At 41.2% G+C, this 26,299-nt stretch overlaps 1 protein-coding gene across 1 annotated transcript in view; it reads right to left on the bottom strand.

Annotated features, from left to right (window-relative positions):
• Positions 1 to 26,299, bottom strand: part of HECW1 (HECT, C2 and WW domain containing E3 ubiquitin protein ligase 1) — a 181,146-nt gene that overhangs the window by 21,145 nt on the left and 133,702 nt on the right. Inside the window, exons 15-21 of the mRNA XM_075728241.1 lie at positions 23,950 to 24,055; positions 23,652 to 23,748; positions 21,555 to 21,638; positions 20,375 to 20,484; positions 18,062 to 18,182; positions 16,563 to 16,676; positions 13,556 to 13,708 (exon numbers count right to left, since the gene is read on the bottom strand). Of these exons, the coding sequence (XP_075584356.1) occupies positions 13,556 to 13,708; positions 16,563 to 16,676; positions 18,062 to 18,182; positions 20,375 to 20,484; positions 21,555 to 21,638; positions 23,652 to 23,748; positions 23,950 to 24,055 (785 nt within the window). The remainder of the gene's footprint in view (positions 1 to 13,555; positions 13,709 to 16,562; positions 16,677 to 18,061; positions 18,183 to 20,374; positions 20,485 to 21,554; positions 21,639 to 23,651; positions 23,749 to 23,949; positions 24,056 to 26,299) is intronic.

Genomic DNA, 26,299 nt, shown 5'->3' with positions numbered 1-26,299 from the left:
GGAAACCCAAATTTGTAAGAAAGAAACTAGGCATCATGGGTTCCAGAGGTTGTGGGTACAGCCTGTTTTAAAGGTCAGTTAAAACCTCCATTGTTCTGAAGACACTCATGAGCATCCTGAAGGCCAGAAACTACTCATTAAAGTACCTAAAAATCCATTCTTGCAGCCTAAAATATTGTGATTTGCAATCTTGTGATTCGGGGGGGGGGACAACGTGCAGAGGAAAACATACCGATTCATGATTTCTGAATTTTTTTTTTTTTGTCAATGCAAGAAAGTTCTAAGACCATCTATTTTGCCAGAAAGCTGACCAGATGGTTACAGCAACTCTGCCTGGCCTCATACACTACAAATTTTAAGCAAAACGGGCAGTGTGCCAGGCATATGCACCAGAGGTGTGTGTCTGTATGCTAGTAACACATATCCTTGTGTTGGCCCAGTGCAGGACATGATTAACATGTCCTGTATTGAGCTACATCTACAGAGCAGTAACCTAGCAGTAGGTCAGATCATCTTTACAAAACCTTGGCAGTGGATCAAATCCACACCTCTGTCAGCCTTCATTCACAAATACCTGCCTTGATTTTGGTGTGCATATTTAACCCCTACTCACATAAATGACAGAACATTTGAACGGACTAACGTGATGATGCAAAGCTATCGACTGTCAGAAAGGTTAGCCATGTGGGCTGGGATAGCTAACACCGTTCTGTTTATCCAACTTGCATCTGCAAACTTTGCAGACCGCCTCTTTGCCACTGTGTCATTTGGTGGTGTGGCAAATTTTCTCTGTGTACCTGCAGGCTCAGAGCTGGATGCTGTGGCATTCCAGCACGATGCCTCTTCAGTTCAGGAAATCTGATGAACTCATGTGTCATTAATATGAAATGAATGGCTCAATGTGTTGGGTTTGCATGGCAAGGTTTTGGTAGCAGGGGGGCTACAGGGGTGGCTTCTGTGAGAAGCTGCTAGAAGCTTCCCTTATGTCTGACAGAGCCAATGCCAGCCGGCTCCAAGACAGACCCACCGCTGGCCAAGGCCAAGCCGATCAGCAACAGTGGTAGCACCTCTGTGATAACATATTTATGAAGTGGGGGGGGGGGGGGACGACGGACACCAAACCAAAAACCACCAAATAAACCCCTGCAAAACAGCAATTGCAGCTGGGGAGAAAGGAGTGAGAATATGTGAGAGGAACGACTCTGCAGACACCAAGGTCAGTGGAGCTCCACGCTGGAGCAGATGTCCACCTGCAGCCCAGGGAGGACCCCATGCCATAGCAGGGGGATGCCCAAAGGAGGCTGTGACCCTGTGGGAAGCCAGCACTAGAGCTGGCTCCTGGCAGGACCTGTGGCCCCATGGAGAGAGGAGCCCACACTGGAGCAGGTTTGCTGGCAGGACTTGTGACCCTGTGGGGGACCCACGCTGGAGCAGTTTGTGAAGAACTGTAGCCCGTGGGAAGGACCCACACTGGAGAAGTTCATGGAGGACTGTCTCCCGTGGGAGGGACCCCACGCTGAAGCAGGGGAAGAGTGTGAGGAGTCTTCCCCTGAGAAGGAAAGAGCTGCAGAGACAGCGCGTGATGGACTGACCACAACCCCCATTTGCCATCCCCCTGCGCTGCTCGGGGGGAGGAGGTAGAGAAAAATGGGGAGTGAAGTTGAGCCCAGGAAGAAGGGAGGGGTGGGGGGAAGGTGTTTTAAGATTTGGTTTTATTTCTCATTACCCTACTCAGTTTTGATTGTCAATAAATTAAACTGATTTTCCCCAGGTTGAGTCTGTTTTGTCTGTGACGGTAATTGCTGAGTGATCTCCCTGTCCTTATCTCAACCCTCGAGCTTTTTCATTATATTTTCTCTCCTCTGTCCAGTTGAGAAGGGGAGTGATAGAGCAGCTTTGGTGGCCACTTGGCATCCAGCCAGGGTGAACCCACCACACTTTTACAAAGGCAATAGTTAACAGACTACAGGGATTTACCCCTGCAGCCCCTGCAAATATTATTGGGACTTAATAGAGGATACATTCTACTCAGAGCCAGGGCATTTCATTCAGGCATCGAAAGACAAAGGAGCATATTCCACGAGTCCCTCTTTGATAATACTCTGTCTCCTTACTTATGAGGTTTAATTATATTTTAAAGGAAATTTTCAACCTCATTTAAGAAAGCACTGGCCTTTCTGAAGTAGCCCTGATTGTAAAGTGTATGGAAAGTGGAACAGTCCAGCAGGCCTGCTTGCAGATTATCATAAAATACAAAAACGGTGTTCAGAGATGTGTGAAATATATGCACATCACCCAAGAACTGAAATTAAACAAGGGGGGGAAAAAAAAACCAAACCCAGGATGAAAACTGCTTTTCAGAGGGAACAACAACCTGGTACAAATAAACTTCCATTAGGCTTCAAAATTAGGCTTCAAATCCTGAACTGGTAATTCTCTTCAGGTGAAGATCTACAGGAGTGAGCCTCCTCTTCCCAGCCTTCCCTTAGATATTTTTACTTTTGCTGGGCACCTGAGTTTCATACGATGAACGTGTTTATGTGAGTCAACCTCTCGGTTTATTGCTAAATTGTGCATAAATTTTCTGCTGCAAAGGGCCAGTCCAATAAGTGCTTGCCCTATTTTTATTTTCTGGATCTATCTGCAAATGGAACACAACATTTCTGTTTCTCAGTACTAAAGAGTAACCACATGAAAAAGAGCTATTGCTTACACATGATGGAAACGTGAACTATCCATGTCCTTCTAAATCTTTGGAGCTCATGTACCCTGAATTAGCAACTAAACCTCAAACCATTCCTCAAGCTTAATTTACCAGTAACTGAAAAACAATGAGATAATGCAAACCTTATTGCTTCTTTATTTAACTTAATCGAATCCTTCAAGTCTTTTCCTTGTCTCTAACCCAGCTATGTTGCATTTTCATTCAAAATGTCTTTTCATCTTCCTTATATCCTGGATATACCCACCACAAAAGAACTGTCAAGGAAAGGTTAAAAGACTAAAAGCATGCTTTTATCAGGAAAGCTGCAGGCTGTTCTGCTTTATCCAGAAAAATGAGGGGCAAAGATAATGTAGATAAGGGAAATTCACAGAATCCCCTCAGGTTTCTCTAAGCACAATCTATCAAACAGCTACGTTCAGGAGGACTCAGTTTAAGCACACAGTGGCTCCAGGTGAAACAGTTACAGCTGCATTTGCACAGCGCTGCATCCAAGTTAATAAGGCCCAAGCCGAGGTAGCTGCATTGGCTCCTTGCACATCAGCTGAACCACGTCAGAGATTATTACTGCAGACACAGAACTGAGAAAATCCAGCTCTGGGACTTCCATTGCGTGGAGTCATCGCAGGCAGGCCAGCCTTGGTGTCGTGGGTTGTCTGAGTACCAGAGACTCCAGGCACAGGAAATGGAGCATTGATTTCCAGTTCTGTCTTTAAACTACTAAGGAGATTAATAAAGTAGATGGTCTCTCTATAACGAGACATCTGTGCTGTGTGTCATTTTACCAGCAACAAAGAAGTTCCATGAATGTAGCATTTTGGAGGTGCAGAGGAGGAGTGTGGCCGAGTGCTGGAGTGGCCATCTCTGCTTGCAGAGCTATCAGCGTCACGGACCGTAACGTACAATCTCCCATTTCTCTGGGAGAACCCCTGGCAAAATAGGGCGTGCAGAGATGACTAACCTTCATCAGAAACTGGGCTGCTTGCAGGGTTTAGCTTCTCTTGCTGGTACAATGGGTAAAACACACTGGCCTGTAGGACTGTTGGCAAAGTCTCCTCCAGTTCTGCCCAGTAGCTACAGAGGAGATGCAGACTGAGGTATGAACTACTTGCTAGAAGATTACAAACCTCTACATTTTGTGAAGTCCCAGATCCTAGACTGTATTTTTGACTGGCAGATCTCAAAGCAGCTTATAGAGGAGATGAGTGCCAATATTTCATTTGACAAATGAGAAAACTTAAGTCCAGAAGTAAAATGACGTATCTAATGTTATCCAAAAAATAAGTGGTAGAGACAGCAATGGAGTCGTAGTCCTCTGAGCCCCAGCTCCACTTCAGTTGTTTAGTCTATTTGACATTTTTTACTTTGTTACCGTCTATAAAATGATATATAATTTTGTGAATTGGCTCTAGTTTATGATCAGCTCCTTGCAGATCAACTCAGTCTGATGCATATGGGTTGTTCTTTTAAGCCAGCAAAAGAGCATTTCTATCAAGAGATTTTGATTTGTCAGTCAAACTTCTTGGAAAAGCTGGTGGTGGGGGGGCACTTTTGTCAGCCTATGAATTGGTGAAGTTTTATACATTGCATGATTTATGTTTGCTTTCCGTAGCTTTGCCATGTGTTGAAACAAACTAGTCAAGCTACAGGGGAAAATCCATAGATTTAGTCATCTGCCAGACAAGAGGGTCATAAAAGCACAAGCCAAATGACTGCACATTTTCCTTCAACGGCTAACTATAAACACTGAAGCCACAATAACTGACTTACTCTCAGTCAAAGGAGGCATGTCCTTTCCAGCTTGTCTGGGGTATTTAAGCTTATCATAAACCCGGTGGTAAGCACCCAGGAATGTTTACACCTTGTGATGAAGGGTGATGATGCAGATATTCTTCAGCTAACTGCAAACAGGTTGTCTGCAGTGCAGAGCCATGTGGACTTAGCACCCCCGGTCCAGAAGCCGTACACTTGGGTTTGCACTGTGCTGCAATTCTACTAATGATCCCTGCCTCTCAGGATGAAGTTCCTCAACTGAGTAAACTCAGAAATTTGTGTGCCAAAATTCAGACATGCTGTTAATTGTTTGACAGTATATTTTACCTCTTGTTTTGCAGAACACCTGCAACTTTTATTAATAACCACTGCAAACTGACAGCTCCGATCCTCTCCTGGGAGCATGCAGAATGCAGCAGACCTGGACATTTGTGTTGCTGTTCTGAGATCCAAGGAAATTTTTGACTTTTCCTTTATGAATCTTTCCAATACAACTAAATAATACTAGTTTCTAGTCTGTCTTTTCCAGAATACAACTCATAAGTCACAATGTAAAAAGCTTCCTTCAATCAGACACAAGCTACCGAATTTACAATTCTGTACTCTTGTTAATAAACACATTTTTTTTCATGAAGGGTGGACAGGTCAGGATTTTTCTCATCCTCCGTAATTTTATTGAGATTTTGAAAAATATTCCTGTCCCAAGTTGGGGCAAACTGACAAACTTGACATGGGCCTTCTCCCTTAAATACATTAAAATGCGATCAATTTAAATCTTTAATCTTCCCTTTTTCTGCATTTTAATGTAACACTAAGGTAACATACTGAAATGAAGAATAATTTCAATGAACAAATGAAACTTCTAACTTTCAAAATATCCCAGGGAGAGACCTACACAAAGAGAAATGCCTTTTCTACTCAAAAATACCCAAAGAGATTTTGGGTGATTTACTGAAAACAATTCTGCTCTGCAAGCCGTCTTTCTTTTGATGTTTGAATTGTGTTTATAATAAAAAAAGGTTAGCTTGGGAATTTCTGCACCTGCTCTAATTGACTTTTCTTTACCTTACCAAAGTCTGAATAAAAGGTAGTGAGAAATAAGGAGGGGCAAAGATGACTACTGAGCAATACTTCATAGTGACAGCTCAGCCTTGCCATTCCAGTGTGGCTGGAACAAGAGATATGAGGACATTCATCACTCCCTGGGAGTTTTTCACCACTGCAAATAAACACACAATCACTGCCCACCCTGATGCTCCCCTGCAGGCCTGCAGACAGTGCGGATTTTACCCTTTTCTCCTCTACCACATGCAAGGTGGAGTCACTATAGGGATTTTCATGTGAAGTCTCCCGTCTCTGGGCAAATTTAATCCGCAATGTTGCAAAAGACTAAATGGCCTTAAGCAAGGGAAAAAAACATAAAGATGACTTTTGTAAAAACACAACAAAACAGAACACCCGCCTTTCCCTCAAACCAAACTCTAATTATGGAAGCAGTGCTAGACTATGAGATTCAGAGAAGAGCAAAGGAGGGGAGACTGAGAGACATCTCTTCTTTCAGCCTGTGTTATATTGCCATTCAGATCCTCAAAAGAACTTGGAAAAAGTCCTCCGGTAAGGGACAGAAAGTCAAGGATAAGGTAAATGTAAAGCAGAAACTTTTTTTTAAAAATGGTTGCTGAGAAGCTCAGTTAGGGAGAATGTTGGGGTTTTTTTTCTCCTTCACTTTGGTTTGCCTTTAATCTTCCAATTCCTCCTGACCCTTAATAAATAATTAACCAGCTGTTGAGGCAGGCTCTATGTGATATAGTCATACATCAAACTTAATAGGAAAATCAAAGTTTACTTAAGAACAGAAGGCATTGAGAGAGATCACAGTGCAACAGCAAGAAGGCATTTCAGTAACATACCCTTTTCACATAGTGAAAAGATCTTATAAAATGATTTCAGCTGCATATTTATTTTAATATCATTTTTGTCCAGAAGATTTACAATAGTGTTTGAAAAATTCTCATGCAAAGGTAATTTATTTAAAATAAGATATTGCTAGTAATTAAAATTTATAGTGTAATGTAACATTAAATGCTTTGGTTTTCTACGGTGCCTTTCATCTGAGAATTTCAAAGCAGTTCAGAGCGTTAGTGTACATGAAATGGATTTCAAGTAGATTACATACTAGGAAATCTCTTCAGATGGCAACTGAGGTAATCATCTAATTTCAAAAACAACTGGATGTTGCTGGATGCCCACTCTGGGGTGCTATATCTGATCTGATTTTTAAGAGGATGACTTTTCAGCATTTAGCATAAACCGGCACCTTCAAGATGCTTGCAATATTGGTCTTCTAAATTCATTCCTCTCCCAAGCACAGACTCACACAACTGGCCCATTTGAGCCCAAAAGCAAACTCAGTGTTTCTGACTGCCTTAATAAAACAGGTATGTTGCCTGCCACAACAGTTGAAACATTAAAGTTAAAGAGATAAATGAGTAATTTGGGCCACATATTTCCCAGAGCTGCTTTCAGTCAGTGGAGAGGAGTAATGGCTGTTTGCAGACCTCCCGCTTAGACGCTGTGACTACATTTCTCCGCTGTTTCTATAAAGAGCCACAGAATGTGCCTAAATCCATCGTATGAGCTGGTCAGCACTGGAATACAACCCATTAGGTCATGAGGCAATTTGTCACTTTCTTTAAAAAGACTTTAATTGAAATACATCATTCTCCGTGTAGCAGGATTAATGGAGCTTTGTTTCCTATAGATCTGTCTCTGATGGCCCTACATTACCACACTGCAACAGCTTCAGTTCCTCCTACACATCTCTGCTAGCACTTCCCACACTTTGGAGTATCTCCAGTTCCTCCCTTCTGCCTCCCCTGAGCTTTCACAGCTCTCCCTCACATCCTTAAGCTACCGAGTGAGATGATATAGCTGGTTCACAGCCCGCGCCTGTGATGGACCCGTCAGCTCGCTCGTGCTAACTGGCCAGTCGAGAGGCCAAATAGAACAGATAACTGTGAGCTCACCAGCCCACCCTCACCGAGGCACTCTTCTGCGTATTTATCCTTTACCCAGCCACAAGTTTCGCAAAGCTTTAGGAAATTAGGATCTTTGAGATGTTTACCTTCCCGTCAAATAGGTCTCAAACTGATTAGGAAACTGTCTGACAGATAGGCAGGGCAATTGCACAAGGCACAACTCCTAAGGAAATTGGGTTAAGAAAAGCAACCAACCTCTCTAAGGAGAAAGGACAGCTGAGGCTGCAACATTCTTGGTTCTTCTCGGGTTTATTAAAACAAAAAAATGGGAAAAACAACACCCTGCATTCTTTGGCATGCCTGAGATGGACAGTGATGGCTATGTGGTTTCTCGTTTACACGAAATAAATAAAAGGGAAGGTCAGAGTTTGGCTGGGGCTATACCCACAGAGCACTGTGCAGGCAAAGGGAGCTTGCTTTACCCATGTGCCAAGCTTGCCAGAGCACGTAACAGCAATCAAGGCAGTGCCAAGCCTGAAGTAATCAGCCCTGATGGGAGGCAGCATATATTTTCTCAGCTCAGTATTTCAGTAACCACGTCAGTCGGCTTGGAGCGCAGTGAAAGCAAGTTCGTGTCTGCATGGAGAGCGGGCGCAACAGGCTTGCATCTGCCTGCAGAATTTGATGTAGAAATACATGAAAGTTTTCTGCCTGACTCCGTTCAGCAGCACGGACTAGAATACAAGGGGTATTGGAGGGCAGAAGGAAAGGTTAACTATGGGAACTGAATGAAGAAACTCCTGCCCCAAAGCAGTTCTAAATGAGCATTAAGTTAATGGAGTTCATTAGGACATTCAGCCAGGAATCAATCTACAGCTTCTGGGGACCTGGGCCACTGGGTCTGACTATATCATCATCTTTGTGATCTTCAGTAGGGTTCTGCACAAACACATTTTACTCCCAAGTCTTCAACTTTCTAATAAGGTTCTGCTAAATAAATGTATTAAATTTCATTTAAAGAAAAACAAACACACAAAACACAACAGGACTTTTCTGAGATGGATACAGAATGCTAAGTGTGATTAGCAAGCTGTAAATAACCTCTAAGGTAACTGTGACACAGAGGTACTGCTCTCTGGCTGCATAAATGTCACAGCAAGGTCCGCAAATGCCCAATTGTTAAAAAAAAAACATGCTGTCATTAATTCGCTATGAAAACACAGAAAAAGATGTTTCAAGTTAGCATCTCTCAGATCTCCAAATGAATGTCTGTGAATGATTTTATCTGTCTAGGCCATCTGGTCTTCTATGCAGAGACTGGGCTTTCACATTTCTGGCTGTGGTTCTACATTTACAAACATGCAATGAACTAAAAATTCAAAAGTAGATCATGTGAAAAGGATTGCTGGGGCGAGTCAGATAAAAAGCCAGGCAAGTGATCTGGAGACAAAAAGTCTGGTATAGATGACCATGCCGTGAGTACACTGCTGTCTCTTGAAGAAGGGTGCATTGCATTATCTTACTGGATTACTCCTGGGGGCAGGACTGCTGTGAAGGAAAACTCTGGCCCATGCAGGAGACGTGAAAAAGAGAGACTGGATTTCCACCTGACAGCAGTTTGTGAACACAGTGTTTTGTGAACTGAAAAGGCAATGGTACTTTTGTTGTCACTGTCAGATTAAGTACTCACAGCAGGGAGGAAAAATTTATGAGAAAAGACTGAGAACTGCTTTATGCTAAGAAGCAGAACTTCTTACGTGACATTACAATGACAGCCAAATCATAAACCTCTGAAATTGGTAGCCACGTGAACAACGAAACAGCACAGAAATAGTACTCTTCAGGTTTGGTGAAAGTGATACAGAAATCATCACAGAAACAAACATCCAGTTTACCATTTTGCTTAGCTAGAGCTGAGTAGGGAAATACTATGGAAAATGATAGACAAAATAAAGACCTGAGAAAAACCACAGTGTATCACAGCATGATTAGACAAATCATTTTGTTACAATACAGAGTGGAATGCGATGCAGTGAAAAGACGCCAGCAACTTTCTAGAACTCTTGAAAATGCACCATGAAGAAGGCAGGGAGAGTAACCAGTGACCCACACGAAGATTTGAGACTATGCAAACTCTGGAACTAGCTATTTTGTTCCCAGAATTTAGAAACACATTTCCTCCATCTATTATGCATCAGGACTGTTTTTCTCGCAGGGTTGATTTAGCCATTCAACCTTTTATAGTTACGTATTTTTGGTGAAAAGGAGAACTACATTATTCCATCAAACCTTAGTCATTTAAGTCAGAGACAGAAACCTTTTTCACTCCAGTGAAAAAGTACCTTTGTATACCCTCTGATATTGGGCATCCTGGAACCCAGTGCTTCAGTGCTGCAGGGAACCGAAAGTCAGTCTAAAATCTTTCAAAGGATTGTTAGCAGGGAGAAAAGCGAGAAACTAATGTGGCAAGCTATTGGGAGCCATTTATCTGTATGTGAGAAGTCAGCATTATGGAGCTGTACTGAATATTATACCTCTAACTTTGCATGAGGTTGTGATAGAAACATTTAATATTCCTCACTACTCTGTCTCCCAGCATACTGAGCAAAACTTGAGAAGGATTCTTGAGTGACTCACCCTATTTCTGTTGCCCAAAACACCTGACCAAGAGCAAAGACAAGAATATTATTTCTGGGCTAAACCATATTCTTTTCACTGAAATAATATATAGCAGCTGCCACCACATTTTGCCCTCTTATTTAGAGAAGGGCAAACTACCTTAAGTGGGGGTGTAAACAGTATTTTAGAAGACGTTTTCAAATATCCAGGCAAAGAGCTAGACATGTTACCTAGATCAGACAGAATGGCTCATTACTGCCATAGATTAAAACCAGCTCTTCTGGCTATGAGCTTCAGGTACATCCTGTAGCATGCAGATAAAAATGTGTATCATCAAACTTCTTAGGTCTAGAGAGATAGAACTGTGTCCTTTCAGATACAGAGGGATTTACAATAATTTTTTTAACTTTGAAAATGTGTGATATCTTATATTTTGTGTGTTTAGCATGGACATATGTTAACCGAAGGAAAAAGTCTCATTCAATGGAAGCTTGCAGGAAAGGTGTTAAATCTCAGTTTCTCCATAAATGAGAAATATTTTCCAGTCATTATGTCTCTTTTTAAACTTGGCATACATACAACTACTCTGTGCTTTGATGTGCTCATTTTGGACTCAGAATGCTGTTTGTACAAAGAGCAAGGCATGAAATAAGCCATTAACAGGGGCAGAACTGTAACTTTTAGGCCAGGGGAAAAAGCAGTGTATTTTTCAATTCTGCCAATATGAACAAAACTTTACATCTTTGCATTTTGTTGTATTTATCTCAAACTCAGCACTGTTTGCTTAAGGAAGAGAAAATGTAAAATAATTTTGAGGGAATTTTTTTGCTAGCCCTGTTTCTTAATATAGCCATGTCTGGATAGGTCTTGCAGAATTACTATACAGAAAAACATGTCAAAGGTAGATTCCACATAAATGATAAGCCCCACAGCACCAAAAGGCATACAGTTCAAGAAATCTGCAAATCTAAACCAATTGTGGTTGTATGGTTTTCATGACTGACATCAAACTTCGAGCTTTGAAAAGACTATGAATATTAATTATCTGTGGCCCTGGGACTCTCAAAACTGATTCATCCATGTTAACTGATGTCTCATAGAAGATTTGGGAACAGGAAAGTAATCTTTATTTCTTGCATGTTAGGGGGAGGAGGCTCTGCTGGAATCATATCAACAAGTAAATCTGAGAAACAGAAGTTTTAGCACTTTGATGAGAGAAAGACTTCAGAACTTCAGAAAACCCCATTCCTCACGAACAAATAATGACAAGCAAGTTAGTTCAGTGCCCTCAGAGAAGTTAGCCTATAAAGCCTTTATGGGAGAATTGTACTCTTTGAGTTTTAAAAAGCTTGGTCCAAATCCTATCTTAGCTGGCTGCAGACTTCTGAACACAGTACTCTAGGGTTACACATGAATAGCTGAGATCAGTCAACATAGACAGCAGAAAAACATTTAGAATGTCTAGATATCTACAAGCCAATCATGAAACCTATCAAGCTAATTATAAACTGCTGGTCTCAGCCAGTTATTTCCATAACAGGTTCAAGAAGTATTTCCAAGCACTTACTGGATTGCTTATCTTTCCCTCGGGTTTTGCAATCTTGCCCTATTTACACTACTTTATGTACAAACCTCTTTGTTCATAGCATTTATTTCCTTCTGCAGGCCAAGGGACTTCATTTCTCTTTCCTAAAAAAAGAAAACCAAAAATGCCCAAAGCCCAAATAACATTCAGTATACAAGAAGCCTGTATAGATACATGTAGTTGGAGAAATATTATCCTAAGTGTATAGCTGCTACTGATTCCTGAGTTAAATGTTAACAGCTACAGAAAATTATATTAGGTCACTTTCTGCTGTTCTATATGCCCAGGATACCTTTCCAAATCTGCCTCTTCCATGCTGAAATCTTTCAATGAACAGAAGAACAAAATGAGGAGATCACACAAAGTATATACTTTTTGCAGCAGAATTTATCACTTAAGAAAACTGCAGCTGAACTCTTCGCAATGACAGTATTTGTAAGATAAGAGTCAGGGCCTACTTCAAATACCACTCAGGTAACATGGCAACACCATTTCTGAAGAAAGAGGCCTGTGTCTAGTTTGCTCACAGTGTGGGCAGAATGATCTTGGGTTTGCACCTGCCTAAGTAGTCCTGTGCCCTGAAATCAAAATGAGTCTTCACAAACACAGCCTCCTAAATCAAAAGTTTATCCATGCTGCCTGTTAAGCCGAACAAAGGACAGACTGTTTTTCTTCTTGAAAACTAGGAAGCCACTGCATAATGTCTAAAGATTGCAGTGGGAGATGGACAAGCTGTAAGAACTAATCCACTCTCTTCCTGCTAATGGCAGCAGAGAAACAGTCTAATGCAAGGAACATTGTTAGCAAAATGCTCCACTGTTGGAAGTGATAAAGCAAAAAAAAAAAAAAAAAAAAAAAAATTTCGGAGACCGTGCTAGGTCCCAGCAACATCCCTTTTTTTTCCCACTGCAACCTTAATAGAGGTGATGGTACAACTATTACTTGTTCTTGATCTCCTGCCAGCTGTAAGCCAAAGCAAAGGAGGACCTGTTTACAAGAATAGAAGGGCATGTGATATTTGCAATTTAAAAGGGGCCTGAACTGCCTTCCATTTTAAAAAAGGATCTCTGAGAGGAGCCAGTGAGATTGGTTGGACAAAAAAACATCATAGGAACAAACCCATGTGGCAGTATTTCTTTGACACAATGAAATCCCACAAGGGATCAAACAATGCCCAGGGCTGGCAGCTCATGCTTCACTGAACCACATCTGAAACTATCAAAGGGAAAAGAACTCCCAAAGATGGACAGATCTGGAGGCAGATAGAAAAATGAGGAGATCACAATAGGCATTCAGAATTTTTGATAAACAAGATCAGCAATTTGTTTGCACGCATACTTGGTAAGGTGCAGTACCTGCTTGCTTTGCTGGCCTTGCCACACACAAGCAGGGACACTCTGTTTGGGGAGAAAAGGGAAACTGCTTTCACTGGGCCTTTTTTAAAGCCCATAGTAGGTACAGAGCAGCAACGTGGCTCTTGGAGAACACTGTATAGCTTCCAAGCACAATGCTGCTTGATGTACAGAAAGACCACACTTGCTATTCTTGGAAAGGGACCACGGAGAGGAGACCTGGATTAAGCAGAGCTCTTCTCCCTGTCCTTTTCACACTCACACAGAAGTACACAAACATGAAGTCCCAAGTAGTAATCGAGCAGGACATTTTAACAGCAGTACTTCATCACAACTCCTTTTTCAGAGCCTGCTGTTGTATTTACACTTACTCCCTCTCTTCCTTCTCCCAACCTACTTCCCACTTCCCAGCAGAAGAAATGATATTTGTATGTAGCCTAGTCTAAACTGGCAGCTTTTGTGTTTTGCATTTCCATTTCTGTGTTGCTCTAAAAGGATTGTTCAATTCTGCATAAAATGTCCTTACCATTCCAAGTGATTTTCAACAAAGGCAGACATGGGGCTGATCTGCACAGTGTAAGTGTCGTTGGCTGAATATTCAAACAGCCCGTAATAGGGATTGAAGAGCTCCTGAGACAGAAGGAAGAAGAATTCTCGGGAGGGGCCACTGTAGTCCAACCTGAAAAGGAAAAGGAAAAAAAAGATAAAATGAGGCTCATTCCCATTTGAGTAAATTTCCTGGGTTTTGCCTACATTGGCTGCTGTCTAACACCTACCCCTGTGCAGTCAAGTGTTTCTAACATGGTGTATCTCCCCTCTCAAAACCTGATTCTGAGCCCTAAACAAGTCACAATGCTGAAACTTCACTGGCATCCGGGTTGATCTGGGATGAATCATAACTTGGACACATCCCTTAAGTAGTTTCTTTTCCTTTGTTCCAAATGCTTAGTAAATCGGAGGTACAAGGCTCAGCCTTGCCTTATCTGGCTGGCTAGCAGAGGGCTAGCTTTTTAGTGAGTGGGTTTGAACTGCCTGTGAACACCAGGGTTCACAGACCAGACAGCCCAGACTGAAGCAGAAATTGCTTTTACTCTCCTACACTGAGATATAACCAAAAATACAATCTAGCCCCATGGATGCTTTCTTAGCTATAGGTATAACCTAAAGGTCAATGCTGAACAAGACCGAGTCCCAACAGAACTGTTTCTTAAGATAGAATGGTGATTCCTCAGTTATTCCGTCCAAGCTCTTCTACTTTTCTGATAGTTTCAAATACATGTGGTACACCTTAAGCTGTGTTTGCTGTTGCATGATTTTGCTCTGTAGAAAGTCACCTTTTTTCCTTTTTTTTTTAAACTCAACTTTTAAATCAATGTTTCCAATTATCTTAACTTAAAAAAAAAGAAACCCAAAACAAAAAAGCTTAATAAATGCATTAAACTCAACTGTGATGGATTTATTAAAAACAGATCGTCCTCTAATAAGGGTAGGTAGGTTTTTCAATCTAAAATAAATCTACATGTAGCAATACGAACAAATGATTTGTAGCCATATATCATATATGCCAAAAGATTTTCTGAGGTGGGCGTTATCCCTTCTACTTAACGAATGTAAAGTTAAGTGGAAATCTCTGCAGCTGGATCAGAATGCTCTGTATTATGTTTGAAGTTATGGAAGCATGACCACAAGGGGTTGAATGATTGATTTGTGCAACTAGAAATATGATAAAGGGCAGGCTGGCCTATCCTCTTCTGTTTTACATCTGGAGATTGAGTACTTTTCTCTTTGAGCAGCTTTAGCTCTCAGATCATGCGGTGAGACTAAAGCCACAACAGCAAAAAGGGATGGTAGTCAGCCCACATGAACCATTAGTGCTAACCATCTACCAGATCTGGTTCAATGGACATTAAAATCCTGGGCTAAGCCTGATGATGGCTGGAGTAAAGAACTACAAACAACACCTGTCTATATTCAAAAACCTCCAAGGAGAGACTAGGTATTGCATTTCTGGGCAACACATTAACTCATCATAAAGCCTTCATAGTCCATTTTCAATGTCATTTTAGCTTTGAAACACGTGGGAAGCTGTGCCCATACAGCATCACGTGGTCATACAGCATCAACTCTTCAGTAGGGAATTGGTATCTTGAAGTCCCTCCAGCAGAACCTATACTAGCATTAAACAGCAGAAACCCTGGGGGAATATATCTTCAGATGTAAATGAATCAGCAAAGAATGAATGAATTTGCAAATCAAATTGGTTTGTAATTTCTCCTGAGGATACCGTGCCATGCACAGTAAAAGTTATTAGAGATGTGGGGAAAACAACATGACTTTGGCCAGTGTTAGCATACTAGAACGCTATTCCAAAAATGCAAACTGAGCTACGTTGCACGTTTGTGCTTTATTTGCAAGCCAGAGGCAAAACCAGCTATGAAAGACAACCTCTGTTAAATAATACTGAATCCATGGAGTAGAAAAAGTATGAGTTAAGAAAGCCCCTGATACTGAGGTCACTGAGTGACTCTGAGATTGGTGACTTCTGTTTTCCACTGGACCTAACATGTCCCAGCCAAGCTCAGCTCAGCAGAAGCTCTTCATTTGACATGCCACCTCAGAGCTGATAGCGTCAGCAGTTGCTGGACTTGCTGAGAGCTGCCGCAGAGCCTTACTCTTCTGGTACCTATCCATGTGTTTGTTTTTTTTTTTTTAAAAGAAGAAACTTGATATACAAAGCTATTGAAATATGATTTCAAGCCTTTGTTATATGGAACACTGGAAATACGCACAATGGTCTTTCCATTATAAAAGCATGTGGATTAAGCCTCAATTACAACATAGCTCTTAAGGTGAGCCAGGGTGGCTTTGAAGGGTTCTGTTTACATTTGGAAACAAAAGGTCAGGGGCTGGCTTTAATCATACAAGAATGGCTTATGGATTTGTAAGGCTGGCAGAAAGTCTCCTGAGAAAAGGCCTTCTCAAGAGACTTCTATTACTTTCAGCTTCCAACTGGGTGAATCAAACGGTAAGGACTCAACAGCATTCACGTTTCTCACTTCAGCCAGAAACAAGAAGTCCATGTATGGATAACAAATGATCATTAGATGGCATGCAAAGCAAACATTTTTGAAGCAAAACCAGATCCATTTTGAAGAGTTAAAGTAACAAAAGGGATAAAGGTCTGGTCTCTAATTACAGCCCTGAGACTGATTCAGTGTGTAAACATGGGCCTGTAGTTCAGTTTTGCCTTCCAGCCAGTCAAAATACCTATGGCAAGAAGATGACATTAGATTTAACCCCTAAAATTGTCACTTTGAGACATCTAGATGGAAGGTGCTACAGGAAAATGAAGCATTATTGCTATTGTTATTTTTAATAAATGTTTGAGCTGATTAAGATGAATCACTTACTCAGAGGTAAAACAAAACCAAAGAAACATTACATAACAAGAGAGGCTCAGCCTTAGTCAACTCTGTAAGTGTTTTACAACATAACAGCTACTTCAAAACTGATAGCATTTAGTGGTTCCCTACCCTTCCTCGCCAACAAACGTGACGTAGAGTTTGTTCCGCTGGAGCTCCTTGCGTGAATATGCCATTACCTGGTTGAAGGTGCCTTCCAGCAAGTGGTCACGTCGTATAATTAACCTGCAAAGGGAGGCAGAAATAGAGATCTAATGATTAAGTCTTGTGTGAGCCTGTGAGGCTGAAGGTAAACAAGAGCTGGTAAAGAGACATACTCATTCTCAGAGAAGTTAATGAAGTTGCATCCACTGGTGCACATGCTACTTGACCATTATGGGTTCTGAGTGAGTTGTTTCATTAGGCTTTTCCATATGCCTCAAAGATGAATTTCTTCACAATGCTGTGATTACGTTCAAAGTGTTGCTCTACTTAAGACTCTCTGTAACACCCTCTATGTACTAATTTGTATGGTAGAGGGGGCTGTGAATTTCTTGTGTACATGAGGTCACAGCTTTCTGGGATTGGCCTCGAACTCTTCCTGGATTTAAGCCAGTGAATGTCCATGGAACTACTGCTTCTGTAGCACGGTAAGCAAAGGGAGTATCAGCCTCTGTTTATACAACACACCTCTCGCTCCCCTGCCAACCTCTAAAACATCGTAATGAATAGTACATTTAAACACCATCCGTGCAAGAAATCCTTCTTCTTCATATGTTCATGGACATTTTAAGACAGACTTTCTAAAATATATTTTGTCACTGCCTTGGACCCACTGAGCAGGACACCAAAAGGGATAACCAATGGCTAGGATTCCCCAGCTCTGTAAGAATATTTTGATGGTGATGTTTGCCTGGAATAAATTGCTTAGCTTCATACTTTTTTTTCCCCCACAACAGATGTGATTTGGTAGGAAGCCAACCCGATGCATAAATTCAACCAGATGCCCAAGAAACACCTTAGAAACATACAGTCCTTTGGTCAAGTTGGATCAAGCACAAGTAGGTACAGACTCAAAAGCCAACTAACAAGATGTCTGGAAAGCAAACTCCATAACCAAGTGACAGAGATCCCCAAAATACATGAAGAGAGGCAGAAATCTCTCTAGTTCGAATCCAGGAGGGCTTCCAACACAAAGAATTACTGAAAGTTAAACCTGCATGTACAGGTTAATTTCTGTAGGGTCATACTCTGGTCCTGAGTTACACTGATACGTAGCTTCAAAGGATATGGAGTCACTCCATCATTACAATGACGTAGCTGTTAATAATCTCTGGTGGACATTTGCCTGAATGGATGATTTTCCTACTAGCAAATTATAGGTAGGAATACCAACAGGAATCCCTGTTAAATGGGAGTGTAAGAGAATATGAATCTATAAGAAATAAAACTTCCACAAAAAAGCATATTGAAGGTCACTCTTTTGCAGGACGCTTGCCTTCGTGGTTCATGTACAAAATGTGATCTCTGGTGTGTTTCCCGCTCTCTATGAGTGTCTTCATTCATGGATAATGATAAAAGACAAAGCTACACCATGTTAGGCTATTCAAGTGACTTTTCATAATACTCACTTAATTTTACCTGGACCTTGCCCGTATCCTTTGGCTTCAAGTTTTCGATAGAAATTGCGCAGCTTGGCTTCAAAGTCCCTCCTGTATGGAGAAGGCGCTCTTGCACTTGCTCGCTGCAGTCCTGGTGGGAAAATGAACAGTATCCTAAAGTGTAAGGGGCTTTAAATTTTTCCGAATCATGCAGCTGATGTTTCCAGACAGAACTGGCTAACAAATGTGTTAGGAACTTTTTACAGGTATACAGTGCACTCAGTATTATTTTTGTTCTACCTGGCATTAATGTAAAGTTCCTATAATTCAGTGATTGCAATGACTTCCAGGGGCTATGTCTTCTTCACTAAAAGAATTGTTAAGCTCACCTTGTGCATGCCTTTGTGTTGCCTCAGCCTTTAATTGTGATTGATCTGGATGGAAATTCAAGGATCAGAAAGGCATGAGAAAGACTGACGTGCATAACGCCCACTCACGGTCACTGGAATTTAGGTTTTCTGTCCCTCTTGTACTTTTAAGAGATCTCTCTCCTCTGCATTGTATAGGAGATCTCCTTACTTGGCAGGATTAAACCTCTGGAGCTCAAAGCAGTGCTTCTGACTGGAGCCTAGCACCCTAGCCAAGCTGGGAATCGGGTTTCCCTGCGTTAATCTGACTGCATATTAAACACTTCCAGCTATCAACACAAAACCCCTTTGTGGCATCAAGAAGGATTTCTGTCAGCAAGAAATGCCACATTTTCCTGTTGTGATTCACACAAACAGCAGATTTTTAGCAATTTGGGACCTGCTTTGTTTTGAAGTTTGCATTCTCAAAGAAGCTGATTAGTCCTTTTGTATAAACAAGTGCCATGCCATAAAGGGTCGAAGAATGGATCCATGAAATCCTATTTCCCTATCTCATTATATAAGACAATAAAAACAAGCTCTTTTATGAGAAATCTGGCAGAAAATCCTCCACAGGAAGGCACATAAATAAATAAATAAATAAACAAAGATATTTAGTGGGACCACAAAGTATCATGGTTGCCAGGAGGGAAGGACATTACTAATTGTCTCTGCTGGTAAAACAGAAAGGCGTGTTTACATGCAGCGCAAAGAGAATCCCTTGCGACACTTCTTTTCTTCTGTTAGACTTTTTTTCCCCCAGGACATAGGAGAATGGGTGTTCTCATGGGCTATGTAACCAGTGGCAGAAATAAGCAAGCAGACAGTATGTTGCCAGAAATGAATATTTGCCCTTCTTGTGTCTTCACAAGAACAGGTAAAGACCAGTTCTTTTAACATTCTCCTAAGTCATGTTCTCGCCAAATGCTTAGATTTTTGTCTTGCAGGAGACTTGTTTATGACCTGTTCTGATGTAGAGGAGGGGAACTGTATTACCAGTGGTGTTAAAACTCATTAATGAAAATAGGACATTCTGACAAAACACGATCCTCCTATAGACAAGGGTTCAGCATTTAACTTCTTCACATCAAAAAACCTTCCAATTTTCCACAGCCACCTCCGAGATTTGAATGTCTCTTGTCCATTAACTTTGTTTGAAACCAGATAATTTAAATGAATGTTTAAAAAGCTCAGCCAAAAATGGATTTCTTCAGATCACATTTCTGTTGATTCTCTCAAAATGGCCACTGGACACAGCCAAGCAGTGAGACTGCGGTGGGGGTTGTATATCTTGGCAAAAGGGAGACATTATTAGCTCCTCAAATTTCTATAGCATAAACAATAACTACAGAGACATACCACAGCTGGAAATAACCTTCTCAGACAGCATGTCTTTCTGGAAAATATGTTTCCCGTCAAACCTAAGTTAATGGGCTCAACACGGGAGGTCAGACTAGATGACCAAGATGATCCCCTCAGGTCTTAAAATACATGAGTCTTGTGAAGAAGAGAAGTCTTTGGAACAATGAGTGGAGGAGACTGAACTTTACAGGGGTACTGGAAGTATTGTAACACACCTTTGATTCAGAAGCTGCTCTTTGCTCCTGTCATAACATGAATGTGCTTCCCTGTCAGTGAGTTATGTTTGGAGTACACCATTCTCTTATTCTAATCCTTTCCAACTATACAAAAAGCAGGAAAATACCTTCTTCCATATGGGCAATTTCTGATCTCTGTGCTTCATCTACTGTTAACATTTCAACAGATACATAACAGTAATGGCAACTGAGCCAGCAAAAAGGTAGCTGGGGTCAGATTTGGAGTGGGCACTGGAATTAGCAGGCTGACAACTCATGCTGGCTCTGAATCTGCCCCTTTGTATTCATTGAGAGAAATACCACAAATGGAAGATTTTGTATTTTCCCCATCCCCTTACCTGGAGAATTTTGGGGTGATGAACAGGGTGAGCAGCGAGGAGAGAAACTGTAACCAGGATGGAAGGCAGCCTGCAGCGGTATGTAGGACATAATATCCTCTTCAAAAAGGCTGCATGGAAAAAGTGATAGGGAGAGGTTTGGTTCACATTTATCACATGAAGGAATGTAAATATGCCATATGGTGCAAGTCTGCTGTGGTCATAAGTTTGGGTACATCTCTGAACTCATGGATTCACAAAATCCACAAGTTTCCCAAATCAGGCACGGTCATCAGTAATGAAGAACAACAAAATCAATTTTATTAAACATTTCATGGTAACACAGTGCCTCAATCTACTGATAGAGAGTAAAGATCTGAGGCTATGTACTAAACAGGGACAACTTCAACACGTTAGAAGTGAGAAGCAAAGATACGCACATCTGTCTCCCACGTTGTTTTTCTCAGGTCATAGGTTTTCATATAGCTCAGCTCTTTGACCATTTGGGTTAAATTGATGGGAAGAAGTTGTAAACTTCTTGCATTAGGCAGTGCTATAGAGCATACCAAAACCACCTGGGTAATGCAACGTTTTCCATGTAAGACCAAAACAATAAAATAAGTCCTCATCTGTGCTAAACAAAAATAGCTAGGACTTAACCACCAAGACCCCCTGGTCCCAGTAAAAATTAAAGCTTTATCTACACTACCCAAACAACACTCACTGCACCATACATCGAGGTTTCATTAGTGTGATGTGGGCCTGTATGTATGGGGAGCAACTGCTGCAGTAAAACTAGCAATTTAGTGAGCAGTTACATTATTTATTTCCACTGAGAAAGACAAGTTTTCTCCTCTTTTTTTTTTAAAAAAAAAAAAAGGAAAAAATAATTTTTCCATTAAAAGGAAACATTTTGACCTGATTCTTTTTTATCTGCTACTTGGTGGTAACAGCTATATTGATTGAGCTGGCTAGGGATGGAGTTTACTGCACTGATGGAGGCTGCCATCCAGGAAGTAAGAGTTGACAGATATACTCTGGCTAAAGTATTTCAGGTGACTATCAGTAACAATGAATCCTATTCTAATTACAAATAACCTTGAAGATTTAACAAAATCTTTTCAATTATGCTGAGAAAGAGCCAGTCAGCTTCTCTGGTACCATTAAGTAATGACATTATGCTTTTGATCAAATTGATTACCTCAGCAGAATTACTAAATCTGCATCACAGGACAACTTTTCAAGCCCATGTGTACCCTCTGTCCGAATGTAATGTATCTTCTCCCTGAAACATAAATGGTATTATTGAGAAGAGAAGAAAGAAAAAAAAGAAGAAAACATGCCATTATCAAGTCATGAACTACACATGGAGTTGTTATTCCTTGGTATTTTGCCAGTTCCTGTTCCTTTCCTTACAAAAATGGCAAACATCTTAACTGCCTGATTCAATTTCTAATCTCACTAACAAACTTGCAAAAAAGAATCTATTTATATCACTCAGTTTCCTGATCCAAAAGGAAGAGGCTTTATACCATATTTTAGAAAACAGAATGATTCTTAGTCCTCCAAGCTCATGTGTAGCTGACTTTTTTTTTTTTTTTTAAGACTACAACTAATACACCACCTTTTGTTAACAGAATTTCATATAATACCACTTCCTTTACCTCTGTCAGTTCTATCTGGCACATAACACTCTAACATAGAATTGATATTAATTGATCACACAGAGGTTATACAGTACATGTGTAAAATCGTACATTTTGTTGTTTAAATGAACGCTAATAAGGAGTGGGAAACATAGGATAGGATCTTAACAGTAGATTAGGACCGTGGAAGATACAGATCTACTCCTCAATCTGTCAGTGTGTTTCTAAAGCATTGCAGTGTCCAAGAATATTTATTCTAGTATCAAGTCAAAGGATTCTACCTCAGGTCAAGGATGGGCTTTAGTACCTTGCTGGGTGGGGTTGCAATGTATTGCAGAATCAAGCCCTGTAGAAGAGAGACATTTGTCTCCTAGGTGTTTGCTTAATACCTGTTGTACAAGCATTAGACAGTAGCTTGGGATCACTCCTGACCTAAGGTACAAACAAAGCAATGACCTGGAGGCAAAGGGCTTCATATCCTGTTACAAATCTCATTACGCACTGGCTAAGCTGTCTAGTCCCTATCACTAGTCAATTTTGTTCTCCGCTCAAAAGGAGATGAAAGCATCATCTGTTCTCCGAGAAATGAGAATTCAAATTACAGCTGAGAAAAAAAAAATAGTCTGGAATAATTTGATGGTGAAGATAAAAAATTCTCAGTTACAGAAATGTACATCTTGAATACTGCGAGCATTTTTCATTCTGTCTCCCTCATTTTATTTGAATGTATTAATTCGTCCAGGAAGGAGGTCTAATCCTTACACCCAAAGAACTCTTTGTCTGGTCCTCACAGGTAAACTACGAGTCAGTAAGGCTATCAGCAGAAACTGCACTGCAGGAACTTGAAGGTCCTTCCCTTGCTCTTCCTTCCCTCCTTTGCCAGTCCCGCAGCCACACCTTTTACTGCATAGTGCAAACTAAATTCTTGGTCAAAGTCTTAGCTGGTGCACACTGGCATTGCTGAGACTGACTAATGCCAGCGTAGGTTCTTGGCCAAAACAATTAATTTAACCTTTGGAATGACAATGAGTTTAAATTGTACTGGCTTTTGGATCTGTTTTTTTCTTTTGTTTTTTTTTTTTTAAACCTAATAGGAAGGGAATGGGCATAAGAAAAAAGAAAGATACAGTTTAATTACTTTGGAAAGGACTACCATTAAGTCATAAGTGAGAAACATTAAAGACAGGAGTACAATCTACTTAATAATGTTCCTATTTCTTTATAAAACCTAGGGTGACTATGTCCATGGCATGGGTGTAAATCCAACCATGAGGTAAAATCCTGGTTCTGCTGAAGTTACTGGGGTTTTGCTGCTGAATTCCATCAAAACACAATTTTAACCCTATCTTCTGAAAAGCAAAGTGATAATTGTAGGTGAAGACAGAGTTTCTGCTATTCAGTAAGACTTAGAATGGAAATTAGATACATCACTATTTGCCCACAGTTATCTTGGTTCTTACTTCTTGGGTGTCTGTGGAAAACAGCTATAGTAACTACATATTTTCTGGTGGTGCACACCTACTCTTTAATGACGACAGTTCCATATGGGGCCCAAGTTCATAATTTGTACTACAGGTACTAGAATTTGTTTTTCCCTGCTACAGGAAGTCCTTCCTGGAACTTGATTTCAGCGGTCTGGAAAAAAGTGGTACCTGAGTGCATGGTTTCTGGCCAAGCTGGGCTGACGCTCCTGCAGCATCTCAAAAATGTTGGGTTGGCGTAGAAATGCAACAATCTTGTCATTGTAAGCTGGAAAAGGAATAAAAAAATACAGAGGCTTTATTTACCATTGAGGGGGCCTGGTCACGCCACTGTGACTGTGCAGGGGCACACTGACTACACTGCTAGCGAGGCACAGGGCAACATGATGCAGTGCATGTGGTTGATGAGAAGTTCTAAAAAGCATCTTTGTGAGCACTGCTTTGAAAAGAAGAGAGAAACTTGGCTTACCCAGAGGTAATGTCTCATGATGGTGCTGGTTTCGAATAGCTGTTACGAGACTATTGCCTGGTCTGGCCAACAGAGTAACTCCTCTGTTTCGAGAGACTTCGGAGGCCTACAACATCAGAGGAAAGGGAAAGTTCAAAGATCAAAGTTCACCATCAGTAGCACATCAGTCAGTAAAAAGGTTTCTCATCTTTACTTCTGTGACCTTCAGAACAGTCCATAATGCTGACTGACTGAAGGACAGAAAGCCTGCATGAAAATTGCAGCTTCATACTTCAGCCAACTTAAAAAAGGCAGGCAATTCTGTGCTTCCAAATGGAGGGACACTATTATCCACAGCTATCACCCCTCTTTGATGCTGCAGTGAAGGCACCAGAATCCAGAAGCAAATACAAGTTAATAAAGGTATTGCAGTGATGGAGTTCTCTGGCTCAATGAAAATAAAATCTCTGTAATATCATACAGTCTCGTCTTCTAGCATAACTGCATTTACTTCGAGGTTTTTACAGCAATGTTAATTTGAAGAAAGAAAAAAACCCACAACACTGTAACTTGTTCACTCAGCATTGTTGCGGGGAAATTCAACTTTGGAAATAACATGAGGAAGCTATATATCTATGTAGATCACAGGACAAAAAAGGGATATATTGTCGCAGAAGGGGGTTACCTAACTTGCATAACCAGAAATAGAAGTTGAAAAAAAGGAACATAATGTGAACAGCCGATAAAAAGAGTAGTAAGAAGGAAATTTATCACTACTACTTAACTGAGGCACTTAAAGAATGCCATTGTCCTAAACACAGTATCTAGCGAAGGGAATCATGTCAGGAAGGCAGATACATTAAAAGGTGGGAAAACACTTAGGTATGAGAATATTAAAAGCCATACAATGAGGTGTGGCAATCTATCTTCAGTAAGTCATTACTTGATGGGTAACTCTTCGGGGACTTGTGCAAGCTGAGGGGAACCCACCTCTCTCTCTCAGACGTGTTCCTCCAGAATATGGCCACAGTGAAGCCAACAGAGGAGCACTGCTACAAAATCAGTGTGAGGACACCCTGTATCAGGACAAGATGTGTTAGGAATTCCAACTGCCATTCTACTGGGCTAACAGTGGCTCCTTTCTCACTGCAAAAATTGTAGTACTTGGCAACCACTTCAGGAAGAAATTGCCCCTACTCCAATATTTTAAATGGTTAGTTCTGCATCCAAGCAAATGGTGCCAACCCATTTTCAGTGGTACAGCCAAATACCAGGTCTTCCAACTGGATATTAATGAAAACCGGGAAGCTAAATCTGACTGGCAAGTTGCCTTTGGAGCACATAAAGCATAAAATGTTTATATGTAACAAGATACCAGTCAATACACTTGATAGGTGTCAATACACAGGTTAAACAATGAAAAATCTTAATTATTCTAATTAAACATACTGTAATTGAAAACACAAAACTGCTGTGAAACCGCATGGTGAATGTTTCACTCCGTCATTCAATTATGATTTCACTTGCACCCATTTTATATTGGTATGCATCTGCTGACTACAAGAGTTATCCCAGTGTCAGAGAGAACAGTTGAGCTCGCAGTATTTAATGGACTGATCTGCTAACCTTGGTCCAACCCTTCTCTTCTCACCTTTAAAAACAGGAAGAACTTTCAAGCAGGTGATACACAATTCCCTAAGTCCCTCTGTGCTGTGCTAAATCTTCTGCCTTTGTCTCCTCCTCACACACCCACGGGCCAGCGGACACTGCAAGTTTAGCTCAGGCTTAGGCAGCTTTTGCCCTGTGACCCAGGCATCCACCCTGACAGGTACCATGTAGCCTTTATGGCGTTCACTCTGTGCTATGGAAGAAGGAACAAGCTTAGGTGCAAGAAGTGCTGTATAATCCATTGCCACAGTGGGCATGAAGGCCTTCTGGGAAGGGCCGTTCCTTGGGCTGTAGGCAGCATAGACGAGATCATGCACTGGCCTGTGATTGGTTGTAGTAGTGAGGACGTGTGTGACGGTGCTAAGGCACTGTGTTGTGCTCAGCTTCTCCACTTCCAGGGAGCTCTGGAGATCAGGTGAGGATGCCTCTTCCCCAGCTCCTTGTTGAATGGACTTGCACGGGAGTGCGGATGGTGGGTAAGCCTGGTTTAAGGGTGGTCTCTGGCTCATCCTTGACAAAGACAAATCCTATGCCCTTGTTGCTACACAGATTTACTAACCAGAAGATAGGAAGGGGGAAAGGGAGGAGTAACAGATGAGTTAAGCACCCATCTCCCACAAAAATTAGCACCAGTTGGTATTTGCTCGTCACTTGGGAACTGCATGGTATTTCTGCCCAGCCGAGGGCTGGATCCTCCCCTTGC

Source organism: Pelecanus crispus, chromosome 2 (assembly GCF_030463565.1).
Source record: "Pelecanus crispus isolate bPelCri1 chromosome 2, bPelCri1.pri, whole genome shotgun sequence".
Lineage (NCBI taxonomy): Eukaryota > Metazoa > Chordata > Aves > Pelecaniformes > Pelecanidae > Pelecanus > Pelecanus crispus.
The sequence above is the reverse complement of the archived record's forward strand: the minus strand, read 5'-3'. Positions and strand labels throughout refer to the sequence as shown.